This window comes from Macaca fascicularis, chromosome 4, assembly GCF_037993035.2.
Source record: "Macaca fascicularis isolate 582-1 chromosome 4, T2T-MFA8v1.1".
NCBI lineage: Eukaryota > Metazoa > Chordata > Mammalia > Primates > Cercopithecidae > Macaca > Macaca fascicularis.
In genome coordinates this window covers 165811100-165825734 of record NC_088378.1, presented here as the reverse complement: position 1 = coordinate 165825734, position 14635 = coordinate 165811100, and the positions used below count along the sequence as shown (strand labels likewise).

Sequence of the window (14635 nt, the reverse complement as noted above, 5' to 3'; positions counted from 1 at the left end):
TTCTTTCCATTTTCTAGGGTATGTTACCTGCTTTATATATGTGTGTGTGTATATATATATATATATATATATATATATATAAAATTTTTTTTTTTTTTTTTTTTGAGACGGAGTCTCGCTCTGTCGCCCAGGCTGGAGTGCAGTGGCGCGATCTCGGCTCACTGCAAGCTCCGCCTCCCGGGTTCATGCCATTCTCCCGCCTCAGCCTCCCGAGTAGCTGGGACTACAGGCGCCCACAACCGCGCCCGGCTAATTTTTTGTATTTTTAGTAGAGATGGGGTTTCACCGTGGTCTCGATCCCCTGACCTTGTGATCCGCCCGCCTTGGCCTCCCAAAGTGCTGGGATTACAGGCGTGAGCCACCGCGCCCGGCTATATATATATATATATATTTTTTTTTTTTTTTTTTTGAGACGGAGTCTTGCTTTGTCACCCAGGCTAGAGTGCAGTGGCCGGATCTCAGCTCACTGCAAGCTCCGCCTCCCAGGTTCACGCCATTCTCCTGGCTCAGCCTCCCGCGTAGCTGGGACTACAGGCGCCTGCCACCTCGCCCGGCTAGTTTTTTGTATGTTTTAGTAGAGACGGCATTTCACCATGTTAGCCAGGATGGTCTCGATCTCCTGACCTCGTGATCCGCCCGTCTCGGCCTCTCAAAGTGCTGGGATTACAGGCTTGAGCCACCGCACCCGGCCTGTATATATATATATTTTTAAGAAACAGGCTTTTATATGTCAATTTGAAATTTGTAACTCTGATAGTGTTGGCTTCTCAAATCTCTTATAAAATTCAGGCTCCCCATCAAAATCACTGTATTGCAGCAGTGGAATTTAATGAAACCCGATGTTTCTCATCACTAGTTTTAGGTCTAGAACATTTATGTAGTAGTAAATGAGTCTAGGTTCTTAGGAGGGTGCTGGCAGGGTGGTAGCTTTCTGGGCTTTGTAATTGTTAGCTTGGCCTTTCCCACTTCTGCCTAACCCAGATTAGGAAAGGTAAAGAAACCTGCCTCTCATGAGTTTGAGTCCTGTTGGTAGTGCACACTCAGAAAGGAAGCAAGGTTACTTAGTCCTTGGTGTGCCGAGACTTGGTTTAGATGAAAGCTTCCATCATTCTGGGAGTGAATGTGGCCTTTAACTGGAGAAAGACAGTGTTGGATGTTTTTGACCTGAGTTACAATTAGAGTAGCCATGGCCAGTGCCCCCTGGCAATGACAGAAGCCTAAACTTCCCCATGATCACATCAGCAATTTCCAATTTTCAGTTTTATGGCAGAGGCTTCTTAGAAGCTTAAACCCCTGTCCCAATGACGTCAAGTTCGCCCGTTGGCTTGGAAGGTTCAGACCTGTCTTCCATCAACACCATGATGTCGGCGGTCATGAGTGTAGGGAAGGTCACAGAGAATGGCGGGAGCCCCCAGGGCATCAAGTCCCCCTCGAAGCCTCCAGGACCAAATCGGATTGGCAGAAGGAACCAGGTAAGTGTTCACACCTGGTGGTGACCTCTGGTGGGTCCAATCCATGAGAATATTGGGAGATGTTTCCCAGTTTCCTATGATAAAACCTTGGAAGAATACGGGGATAAAACCTTGGAAGAATATGGAATAAAACGGGTGTACCCAGAGGCCTTAATCATTTTTCAAGAGCAAAATTTTCATGACTTATGTTAGTTTCCTTTCGTGGAGAAAGTTTTCTTTGCTGTGGTGTCGATGTTGGTGGAAGTGCCCTTATTTTTGGCCCCACCATTGGATTTTAGCTCAAGCTTTCTTCACGTGATGGCCATGGCAGGGAATGTGACTGATTTCTCTGCTGTGCTGTGGTTTGTTTCCTCATTCACACAGCTGGCTATTTTTAAGTGTCTTCAGATTAGATAGCAAATAAGTACTGCCTGTGCTGGGGCTGCTGTTTAGCTTTCTATCCTTGAAAAAGCACAGAATTTGGCTTCAGATAATTGCACTTAAGATGCTGTTTAGTCATCTTGAATTTTCATTGGGCATCAGATCAGGAGAACACGGTAAAGTAAATAGGTGGAATTGAGAAGGGTTAATGCTGTTATGAAAGTTAATGTCTTCTCTACTGGGAAATAAAATGAATCTTCAATGTACAAATGGGACATTTCCTTGAAAAGGTGTTGCTATCTTGGCAACATATTGTTGAACAGAGGGTAGGTGGAGGAAGGAGGCAGAGAGTGAATACTTCTCATTTCATCTCTGGATCCATGTAATACCAATTGACTTCCTTGTGTTTAAGTTTGGTTTAACTGATTTAATGAGGCTATACTAAATCCTTGGAGAGAAGGAGGTCTTGCATTTGTCTAGGAACCAGAGATGGATGAGAAAGCAAACCTGCTGGGCTTTTGTGAACTCATTTTCTTTTTTATAAATAATCCTACTGTGGCTGTCCTTATACAGAATTCTCTGAGTATTAATATGATGGTTTTCTATACATTCTTAGAAGTAGAGCCTTAATTAAAGCTTCTGATACAACTTTTCCTACAAGAAAAGTTGTACCAGCCCCAAACCCTGCCAGCGGTGTGGGGGAAGATGCGTTTCTCCACACCTTGCTGAGGGATGGGGACCTGGCAGAGGTCAGTGATGTTTTAGCATTGGAACATTGATTCCTTTCTCTCTTCTTTTTTCCTTTTCTCCTCGTGCCTCTCTTCCTATGGGTGCCTGAGAAAATACTCAGCCTGTATGACTGTGGCCTGAGTCGAGAAGGAGCGCTAGCTCTGAGAAGAAAAGGTTTATTTCCACTCTCATGTGACTGTCCATCTATCCATCTCTCCATCCATCAACCCATTGGACAATATGTACCCAGTTCCTATATCCAGCTAGCTGCTGTACCAGGTGCCAGGCATTTGGGGAAGAATAAGACAGACAAGGTTGTCGTCCTCATCCTTCTGCTCTACCAGGAACAAGTGAAGTAATAGGAAGAGCTTTTCCTCAAATAGCTCCAAGTTGTCCCAAGTCCAGCCTCCAGATCAGAGACCGTGGTTAGGGCCCTGGAGGATGCCCACAGCACCCCCCATGTTTGCATGCTAACTGGAGGCTGTCTCTTCAGGTGTGAGGAGGCAATTGTGCAGGTGGGGCAGGGCCGCCTTTCATCCCCCTCCCTTCTTCTCCAGGGATCTGGTATCCTGAGTTTGCTTTTGAAATGGAGGTTCTGGCTAGAGGTAGCCTGGTAAATATAGTTCTTAATCCAAAAGACAAAAGTCAGTGGGGAGAGAGTATGGGGAAGAAGGAAGCAGTCTCCTTACCTGTGGACTAGACAGGGAGGGCTGAGAGAGGGAGCCCGGGGAAAGTCCCATCGATGTGAGCTTAGAGTTCCAGGAGAGATTAGCCACAGCCGGATGCTGACATGGGTGCCAGATTGTTTCATTATGGAATGGTTCGTTATCACATTAGCTGCTAATTTTATCTTTCAACTCAGGAGGTGTGCTCCTTCCACCAGCATGACTGCAATAACTGGATTCAAAATTCTCCATTAGGGTGCTGGGCGTGGTGTCATGTCTCTAATCCCTGCTACTTGGGAGGCGGAGGTGGGAAGATTGCTTGAGCCCAGGGGTTCAAGGCCAGCCTGGGCAATATTATGAGACCCCCATGTCTTATAAAAAACAAAAACAAAATTCTCCAGGAGGGCCTCTCTTCCAGTATCACAGTGCTTTCTTTTCTTGGAGGTTCATTTTATTATTATTATTTTTTTTTTTTTTAAATAGAGACAGAATCTCTATTTCTCACCAGAGCATGGTTGATTCCTAGTTTCACAAACTATACAGCTAATGTGTGTAAGCTGCCTTAATTACTGTGATATCTGGCTTTGCTTATTTTTTTAAATTATAAAAAAACTTTTTGTAGAGACAAGGTTTCACTATGTTGCCCAGGCTGGTCTCAAACTCCTGGGCTCGAGCGATCCTCCCACCTCAGCCTCCCAAAGTGCTGGGATTACAGGTGTGAGCCACCATGCTTGACCTGGTTAGTTTTAAAAGATTACATCTAGGTCTGTAGACCTCCTCCCAGGTAACTTGGATTTTGGGGACCTGTATGATGGCTGGCAGCAAAGCACTGCCAGCCTCAGAGGTTGGGGTGTCAGTTCATGAGTCACCCCAGAGTCAACACAAGTCAGCCCCACCAGCCACACGGTGTGCCTGCTGTCTATTGTAAGGTGAATGCAAGAGGATTTTTAAAAAACATTTGTCTCCCCATGGCTGGTCACTTGGAGGCCTTTAAAAAAAAAGTATTTATATCCTATTGGTGACTTAAAAAATTATATATATGTAAAATTGTCTATCTACTAATTTGACAACAATACCCCGGAGATGGAACTCATCCCCAACTTTTGGCCTGGCTGTGAGATATCCCTCCTTGTTAAATCTTATTTTGTTGCTGTTGCTTTCGTTTATCCCCACACCCCTGCCCCATGGGGGTCCTTGGCCAGCTCTACTCCGACTACAGTTGTAGAACTGGGCTGAGAAAGTGTGACACCCCCTCCCCCCATTATACCTCAGAAAGAACTAGAAGTATGATAAATGAGTAAGAACGGGAATTTTTTTTCCCACTGTTTCTAGGATGTTCATGTTTTGTAGAATCCATATTCTTAATTCCTTCTGAGAGTGAGAAAATGTGGAGCATACCTAATTCTCAGACCCAATTCCATAGATTAGAAAAAAGTTTTGGCCAGGCACGGTGGCTGATGCCTGTAATCCCAGCACTTGGGGAAACCGAGGCGGGTGGATCACCTGAGGTTGAGAGTTCAAGACCAGCCCGGCCAACATGGCAAAACCCTGTCTCTACTAAAAATACAAAAATTAGCCGGGCATGGTAGCACACACCTATAGTCCCAGCTACTTGGGAGGTTGAGGCAGGAGAATCGCTTGAACCCGGAAGGCGGAGGTTGCAGTGAGCCACAATTGTGCCACTGCACTCCACCCCGGGCAACAGAGAGAGACTCCATTTAAAAAAAAAAAAAAGTTCCTATTGCTCAGAATGAGACTTGTTTGTCTTTGAAGAGGAGTGAGAGAGAAGGTGGCTGTGAGCTAGACATCATCATGCCTTCATTCCACCTGTCTGGTTTATGGCGCCATTTGTTTTTATAGTCTTCAGGGTGACTTTTATTTTCATCATCTCTCATAAGCAACCACCAGAGTGTTTCCTTTCTGTGCCTTGGGGTTAATCGTTCTTTTGGTCAGACTTTTATATAGCATAGTGGTTTAGGGCATGGACTGTGGAGCAGCTGACCTGGGTTTTAATGCTATGCCTACCACTTAATAGTTCTCTGACTTGAGGCAGGTTACTCGCCTCTGTGTACCCCAGTTTCCTCGTTCAGAAAATGGGATCCGTAATAATGCTTGTCTATTAGTGGTTGTGAAAAAACCTGATGGTCCTGTGTAGAGTTGAGCACATGGTAAGTGCTCAATAATTGGTGTTATTTGCAAGGAGCAGAAACTCATTCAAATGAATGCAAGTAAAAAGAGGTCTATTGAAAGATGCCCGAGGATAGGAAATGACCCAGAGCCTAGACAGAGCATCCAGCCCTAGGGACAGTGCCCTCCATCCCATTGGGTTAGCACTGACATCTTCCACACTGCTTTCTCCTGACTTGAGCTTGCCCAGGTGCAAGCCTCTTTGGGTTCAGCTCTACCTCTCCATGAACTTTCAATTCAAGTGCTCATAATCACCCAACTTAGTAACTTAGCCATCCTCAAACCTGGGCACATGTCACCATCATCTGGGGAGCTTGTGAGACAAACAGATTTCTGGGGTTCTACTCCCCCCAACCCCAGTCTGCCACTGACTCTGATGTGGCATGTCCAGAATCTGGTTAAATGCATAGAAAAAGCCCCCCAGGTGATTCTGCTGATCTTGAGAAATCTCTTGAGCACCGCAACTCCAAATTACTGGGAGAGGCATCCAAGCCTAGGTCCAGTTAGTTTTGGGTATGTAGACAGGAACCCGTGGTGCTTAGGGACTGTGAGGGTGAGGAGGCAATGATGCACACAGCCTAGAACTCTGCATGAATTATTTGGAAAGAGGATCTGTAGCATAGGGTTAGTGAACGACACTGGCTTTTTCTTAAAAAGGCAAAACATACTGCTTGACCTGTGCATTCTGAGGGAACATAAAAGGAGCCCCCTCAGCAAGTAGTAAACTGGTTCTTTTGTCACCTTCTGTGGAAGTCTTCAATTTGGGTTGGCATTCCTATCAAAGTTGTCGTGATGAGGACAGCAATTTTCTGTGTGATGTTTTTGTTGATTATTTATGAGCAGCATTAAGCAGGTGCTAGCAGTGGGCAGAGGAATCACAGCATGCCCACTGGGTGCACAGCTAGGCACTGAGGGCTTCCCTCTCGGTAAGGTGGGCTCTTCTGTTGAGAACCTTATTATCTCTCATGTGTTCTTGGAGACCTTGAAACCTGTTGGAGGATAGCCCAGGTTGGGCTTGGGGAGAAATGTATTCTTTTCTAGCTCTTCCGTGAGTCAGTGCTTAATTTTTCACCATCACGGATGATGAAGTGGTATCTGTGTAATTAGAATGCTAGTATTTATTGAGTACTTACTATGATCCCAGCACTGTTCTAGTGTTTGGTGTGTGTTACTTTAACCTGCATCATAGCATGGTGTGGTACTGTTTTTCCCATCTTTCAAATGAGGAAACTGAGGCAGACAGAGCAGTGACTTGCACAAGCTCATACCTGGGCAGGTTCTGGAGCCCATGCTCTCAGCTACATAGACACAAGTGCTTATTACAGAAAGAAAAGGCACTCATTGACTGTGATTTGAAATTTATCTTCCCTTTTAATCTTTCTTTTTAGGAAACGAAAGAGGAGAAGTCTTCCTATAACTGCCCCCTGTGTGAGAAGATTTGCACTACCCAGCACCAGCTGACCATGCACATTCGCCAGGTAGACTCCCGCTGTTCTTTTTTTTTTTTTTAAGTCAAGTGCAGTAGTGAGAAGAGGGGAAAGAGTAGAACAAGGAGTTAAACACTCACTGTGGGCAGTCAGTTGAGGTAACTCACGACCTTCAGACCAGCCTATTTTTGATTTAAATTATTCTTCCTAAACAGAGGGCAGGGTAATTGGATTTTAATGGATGAGTTGTAGCTGTGCCTAATTTAAATTTAGTATTTTAAATAATTTTGGGAGGTGGTTATGAAATGACTTTTATATGTGCATATTCCTGTGACAAAGTCCTAGGTCAATGCAGAATTCCTTTTTGGCTAGGTGCAGTGGCCCACGCTTGTAATCACAACATTTTGGGAGGCCCAGATGGGCGGATCACTTGAGGTCAGGCGTTTGAGACCAGCCTGGCCAACATGGTCCAGACCAACCTGTCTTTACCAAAAATGCAAAAATTAGCTGGGCATGGTGGCACACACCCGTAATCCCAGTTACTTGGGAGGCTGAGGCAGGAGAATCACTTGAAAACCCGGGAGCAGAGGTTGCAGTGACCCAAGATTGCGCCACTGCACTCCAGCCTGGGTGACAGACCAGGACTCTGTCTCATAATAAATAAATACATAAAATAAAATAAAATAGAATCACCCTTTTTTTTTTTTTTGGTGAGACAGAGTCTTGCTCTGTCACCGAGGCTGGAGTGCAGTGGCATGATCTCGGCTCACTGCAACCTCTGCCTCCTGGGTTCAAATGATTCTCCTGCCTTAGCTTCCCAAGTAGCTGGGATTACAGGCACCCGCCACCACCCCCAGCCAATTTTTAAAAATTTTTAGTAGAGATGTCGTTTCGCCACATTGGCCAGGCTGGTCTCAAACTCCTGACCTCGTGATCTGCCTGCCTTGGCCTCCCAAAGTGCTGGGATTACAGGCGTGAGCCACAGCGCCCGGCCTAAAATCCCCTTTTAAATTTGAACAAACATCAAGTTAAAGGACCTTTCGTTGTATGTTGCTTGTCGGTATGAACCAAATCCCTTACAGCATAATGAGATCATAGCTGCAACCCTGTTCCTTAGTGTAAATGTACATCACACAGAAGGAAATCTACTCAGCTTGGGGTCTTTTTTTGCTTTTCTCCTTTATTATAAGATTTATCCTCCTTCTTCTGCTATGGCCAATTCATGACAAAATGTTGATGAGTGTAGAACAGTGAAGGATTGATGACCTAGTATAATCATGACATAGTACTGAATAACATCAGGTCACTAAAGTGACTGGGGTTTGAATAGAAATGTTCCTTTTTACCGTCTTTCAGAGGCCGAAACCGCCCTGTGCAGGTTTCAGTTCTCTTTCTCTGACGGCAGGCCTGAGTCATCAAATTTGAAGACGGGACATCAACTCTTTTAATGGGAGGACATATTTCCTTCGCTGTTGAGAGTCCTTCGGCTCATAGGAGTTAATATATGTGGTCAGTGAATCTGTATGTGATTCAAAGAAAGACCTGGGAAGGCTCTTCTGAGCCTTTCAGTAGAAATAGTTTTCAAAACAATGCGGGAATGGAGGAAGATCATACAAATATTTGTTTGCCTGTTTTCCTGATACATTGTACCCCTTCAAGAAGATACTTAAAATGAAAGAGAAACACATAGCCAAGAAAGTTCATTGGTTTTTTAATAAAGCTCTGGATCTGCATTTCCTAAGAGCTGAGCTTTTGATGCACTTTGTAAGTGACCGCTGTGATCATTGCTTTCTGCAGCACAACACAGACACTGGAGGAGCCGACCACTCATGCAGCATCTGCGGGAAGTCACTGAGCTCGGCCAGCTCCCTCGATCGCCACATGCTGGTGCACTCTGGCGAGAGGCCTTACAAGTGCACTGTGTGTGGCCAATCATTTACCACCAATGGGAACATGCACAGGTGGGTGAGGGTGCCCTTTGCTTGGGGGGTTGGCTGGTACCTGGAGGTTGGCAGGCAGGACAGTGGCCTCTGAGCCTTCAGAAGACTTGCCTAAAGATACAGAGAGTTCTGGAACTGTGTCCGTTGTATGGAAAAACCAGAGATGCACACTATCTCTGGGGTATTCGAGGTGTCGGATCATGGGAAACGGAAGTACCTTGGCAAGGTCTGTGGCCCTTCAGAGTTCTTCAGGATAAAACACAGTCGTTTCCCCTCTGCCAGTTGGAGTTTGTTTGGGTGCAGATTATCACATGTAAAAGAAGAGCCCTCCAAGAGTAGCATCCATGTAACCCTGCCATGTAAAAAATACTTGCATATGCCTACCAGATTCCTCACAGACGGTTTCGTTGCAAAAATCAAAACGTCTGGGACCTTTTAATAAATAGTGAAGTGGCCTGGTCCTGGAGCTTCAGGATAAGATAGGATAAAATTAAGAAAAAGAAAGTCTGATGAACGTCAGGACGTTACTTCCTGAGAGAGAAAGATGCTCACTCGGGTGGGAGACAGTAGAGTGGTGGACATATTAAAATTGGGGTGAACCTATGGAAAATAGTTTATAGGCTGATCGTACATGTTTTGAGGGATTTACTCTTCCATATTCCTGTCTAGTCCTTATTCTGCTTTCTTTTAAAAAAGTTGAGTCACATTTGTTACATGTTTATTTCAAAAGAAAACTTTATATAATTACTATAAAATGGATATGCTAGTTATATTTGGTTATATAAACACTAAAATGAGATGGGCCAGTTTATTATACATGCACATGGGACATACTGATACAGCAGTTAAGTTTCTTGATTTGGAAACTAGGCACCTGAATTCAGGTCTCAGCTGCTACTTGTAAATTTTCTATCCTCAAGCAAGTTACTTAACCTCTTTGTACTCCAGTTTCTCATCTTTAAAAAAAAGATTTTTTTGTTTAATTATTTTCTTTCATGCTATTTTGACCCCCCAAAAACGAGATTTTTAATCATATCTACTTCATTGGATAAGGATGAGGATTAGGTGATAATGAGTTTAGCGTACAGTTCCTAGCACAAACTAAGCACTCGATGTTATTTATTGTTATTTGCATTTCTAAGTAATGCTGCAATAATTTAAAGCCTGTGTATATCTCAGTCTAAACTCTTAGAAGTGAGGTAGAGTATGACTTCATGAAAAGTAGGAATATATTAAGAATTTACAAAGTGTTTTGCTTTTTTGTTTTCTCATAAATTTCAGTCCTGATGGGTTATTCTCTTTGCCCCTCCTGTCTTGGGAGTGTTTTCGGGTATAAAGGAATTGAATAGTGTCACTATTTTACAATACAATATTTTGCATTTTAGCTTTTTATTTTTTTTACCACCGTGTTGGCCTGTTGGTATCATTTATTTTTGCTTTGCGTTTAGATCTGCTCGTTCTACACCCCACACGCCCAAAAAGTCCTTTGTTCTTTACATATTTGCCCTTCTCAGAATCTGGTCCTAGAGGTATTGCCTGTTCCCCTCTTGGGGATTCCTTCACTTTTTCCTACTGAGCCCCTGCTCAGTGGAACTCCCCATGGGCCAGCTCCAAGTTGGCAGGGGCAGTGGGCACACTGATGAAGAGGACCCTCCTAGTGGCGTTTTGGCCCTAACCGCTGACCGCTGTGATCCTCCATGAGACATCTCTTGATAGTAGGCCCAATCACTCCTGATTCGGAAAATTTCCATTTTGAGACATGATTGAAATAAACACAGCTATAAAAGGCATAGTTATTGTCTTCTACAATAACCTGTGTGGCAGTGTGTTTTACAAATAAATAATCATTGCTGAAGCTATGGTGCTCTGGGTGTCATATCTGTATTACATGAATACATATCTGTATTCACTTTTCATTTGTTTTTTTTTTTACATCTTACGGTATAATTCATACATCATACGTTATACCATGTAAAGCGTGTACTTCAGTGGGCTTCAGATTCTTTTTTATTGTTAAATAATAGTTCATTGTAGAAATATGATACCACATTTTAGTTATCCCTTCATCAGTTGATGGACATTTAAGTTGTTTCAACTTTTTGGTTATTATGAACAAAGCTGCTGTTGACATTGTTGTACAACATTTGGTATGGGCCTATGTTTTTGTATTTCTTCGTAGACACTTAGGAATGAAATTGCTGGGTCATATGGTAAATCCATGTTTAAGTCGAGGAATTGCTAAACTGTTGTTAAAAGTTCCAATCTGGGGGTATTGCCATTATAACAATACTAACTTGATCCATGAACTTGGGATGTTTTCCCATTTGTTAAGTCTTCAGTTTCTTTCAACGTCTCATAGTTTTCAGAGTACAAGTTAAATTTATTTATATTGGTTAAATTTATTTCTAAGTATTTTATTATTTTTGATACTACTATAAGTAGTTTTCCAATTTAATTTTTCAATTGTTCATGGCTAGTGTATTGATACACAGTTAAAATTTATATATTGGTTTTGTTCCCTCCAACCTTACTGACCTCATTTATTCATTCTAGTAGTTACTTAGTGGATTCCTTAGGTTATTCTATATCATGTCTGTATTCATTTTCTCGCCTACTTGCCCCGGCTACAACCTGCAAAACAATGTCGAATAGAAGTAAAGAGAATGAACATTCTTTTCTTGTTTGTGATCTTAAGGAGAAGGCATTCAGTCTTTCCCCATTAAATATGATATTAGTTGTGGGTTTTTTAAATAAATGTTCCTTACCAGTTTGAGAAAGTTTCTTTCTTTTCCTAGTTTTTTTAGTGTTTTTATCATGAAAAAGTATTGGATTGTGTCAGATGATTTTTTTTTTTTTGCATCTCTGGTTGGGTTGTTTTTGTCCTTTATTCTTTTGTTGTTGTTCATTTGTTTTTTTGAGATAGAGTCTCGTTCTGTCGCCCAGGTCAGAGTGCAGTGGCGTGATCTTGGCTCACTGCAACCTGTACCTCTCGGGTTCAAGCGATTCTCCTGCCTCAGCCTCCCGGGTAGCTGGGACTCCAGGCGTGCACCACTACGCCTGGCTAATTTTTTTATATTTAGTAGAGATCAGGTTTCACCATGCCAGCCAGTCTGGTCTTGAACTCCCGACCTCAGGTGATCCTCCCTCCTCGGCCTCCCAAAGTGCTGGGATTACAGGTGCGAGCCACCACGCCTGGCCCCAGATTTTGTTTCTTCTTGAGTCAGTTTCAATAGTTTGTATCTTTCTAGGAATTTTGGCGATTTCATCAAGTGATTGGTTGGCATACAATAACTCATAATATCCTTTTGTAATCCTTTTTATTCTATAAAGTCAGTAGTAATTTCCTTTCTTTCATTCCTAACTATAATAATTTGAATCTTCTTTTTTTCCCCTTAGTCAATCTAGCTAAACATTTGTAAATTTTATTGATCTTTTCAAAGAACCAACTTTTGGTTTCATTGATTTCCCTCTATTCTGTCGTCTATTTCATTAAATTACTGTTCTAAACATTATTATTTCCCCTTTTCTGCTTTCTTTAGGTTTAGTTTGACCTTTTTCCGGTGTTACAGCAAAGTATAAGGCTGGATTATTGACTTGAGAGCTTTTTAAATACAGGCTTTTATAACTGTACATTTTCCTATAAGCATTGCTTTAGTTGTTTCCCGTAAGTTTTTGTATGTTGTGTTTTCTTTTTCATTCATCTCGGCATGTTTTCTAATTTCCCTTGTGATTTCTTCTTTGACCCACTGGTTATTTAGAAGTGTGGTGTTCAGTTTTCACAAATTTGTGACTTCTCAAATTTCTTACTAATTTCTGGTTTCATTTCATTATGGTCGGGAAAATTCATTCCATTAATTCGTTACTGATTTCTAGTTTCGTTCCATTATAGTTGGGGAACATACTTTGCATGATTTCAAACTTTGTAAATGTACTGAGGCTCGTTTTATCACCTAGCATATGGTTTATCCTGGAGAATGTTCCATCTGTTTGAGAAGAATGTGTATTCTGCTGCTGTTGGGTGGAGTGTTCTATAGATTTGCTGTTAGGTCTAGTAGGTTTATAGCATTGTTCAAGTCTTCCATTTCCTTACTGATCTCCATTTATTTTTATGTACTCTGCCTTGTAAGGATTGTATAATTATTATCCCATTTTGCAAATGAGGAAAGAACTGAAGTAATAGACAGTGATAAGATTTGAATAAAGGATATCTGGCTTCAGAGGCCATGCTTTTAACTACCACAGGTTGAGTACCCCATATTCAAAACGCTTGGCACCAGAAGTGTTTGGGATTTTGATTTGTTGTTTTTTTGTTTTGTTTTGTTTTTTGGAATATTTGCACATATATAATGAGGTATCTTGAGGATGGGACACAGATGCAAGTCTGCACACAAAATTTGTATATGTTTCATATACACCTGATATACATAGCCTGAGCATAATTGTATGCAATATTTTTAATATTTGTGCATGAAACAAAATTTTGACTGGGACCCATTACATGAGGTAAGGTATGGAATTTTCACTTGTGGCATCATGTCAGCTCTCAAAGTTTTCAATATTGAAACTTTCAATGTTTCAGATTTCAGATTTTCTGATTGGGACACATGGACTGTATGTGAGAAATCATTGATGTAGCTTTTGTGTCACTTTGCATATTAGAAAAAACACTCTTTCACTCTTTTCCTCATTCTCAACACCATTCTGTGCTGTTATAGAACGTTATTTTTCAATGGTAAACTATTACTGTCATCCCACTAGCATATTCTATGTATAGTGAGCATGGGATAGTTTTGGGGGCAACCATTTTGACTGAATTTTATTACTCTGTGTTGTCTGGGTTTACTTGGATAGTCTTAGAAATTATTTTGAACTTTTTGTAGCATAGCCCTGGGTACTATTCTAAGATACATTTCTCATTTATGGTCATTGTATTTTGGAGTTATTTATAAATATTTTTTTTAAAGCAGGCATTGGCTGGGCACGGTGGATCACACCTGTAATCTCAGCACTTTGGGAGGTTGAGACAAGCCAGTCACTTGAGGCCAGGAGTTTGAGACCAGCCTGGCCAACATCATAATATCATGTGTCTACTAAAAATGCCAAAAATTAGCCAGATGTGGTCATGTGTGCCTGTAGTCCCAGCTACTCAGGAGGCTGAGGCACAAGAATCGCTTGAACCCATGAGGTGGAAGTTGCAGTGAGCCGAGATCTTGCCACTGTACTCCAGCCTGGGCAACAGAAGAAAAGCAGGCCTTGGGGATACTTGTTTGTGCTAATCTTTGGTTTTCTGGTACTGATTTTACTTATTATGAGGCACCTTGATTCAGAGGAGAGGACTAAATTGGGGCTGAGTTCTAATCTTAGTTCTGTAGAATTTTGTGGAAATCTCTTAATTTTTTGACACTTTAACAGAATGGCTTAGTATTACCTCACATTGAATTTGGACTCAGATTTAATAATGTTTGTAAAAGGTTCTGAAGGTTTACAGTGTACTATGGACATCCCCTGGGTAGAGGGAGTTTCTGAGTCTGTATTGTTAGAGTTGAAACCACCATAATGACAATCTAGGAAAGTGTTCCACTACTAGCTGTGTGATCCCAGACAAGTTACTTGACACCTCTGTGTCCGAATTATTTCATTGTAAAACGTAGTATTAGCCGTACCTACCTCATGGGAATGCTGTGATGATCAGTAAATAACACATGCAAAGCACTTGGATAGTTGTTGTTAAATGGTACGTATCAATAATGATTACTACTCTTTTATTGTTGTATGTGCCAGAGAGGGAAAATATATTGAGTAAACATTCTTATAATGCCAGAAAATAAATTGAGTAAATTGAGAGTGATTTCTTT

General features: G+C 41.9%; 1 protein-coding gene across 8 annotated transcripts in view; it reads left to right on the top strand.

The window, feature by feature from the left end:
• The window catches only part of RREB1 (ras responsive element binding protein 1), a 147329-nt gene that overhangs the window by 75851 nt on the left and 56843 nt on the right, over positions 1–14635 (top strand). For all 8 annotated transcript variants that reach the window (XM_015449923.3, XM_005554115.4, XM_005554108.4 and 5 more), the window contains exons 4-6: positions 1260–1472; positions 6802–6891; positions 8638–8801. In XM_015449923.3, the coding sequence (XP_015305409.3) occupies positions 1302–1472; positions 6802–6891; positions 8638–8801 (425 nt within the window). In that variant the 5' untranslated portion in view covers positions 1260–1301. The remainder of the gene's footprint in view (positions 1–1259; positions 1473–6801; positions 6892–8637; positions 8802–14635) is intronic.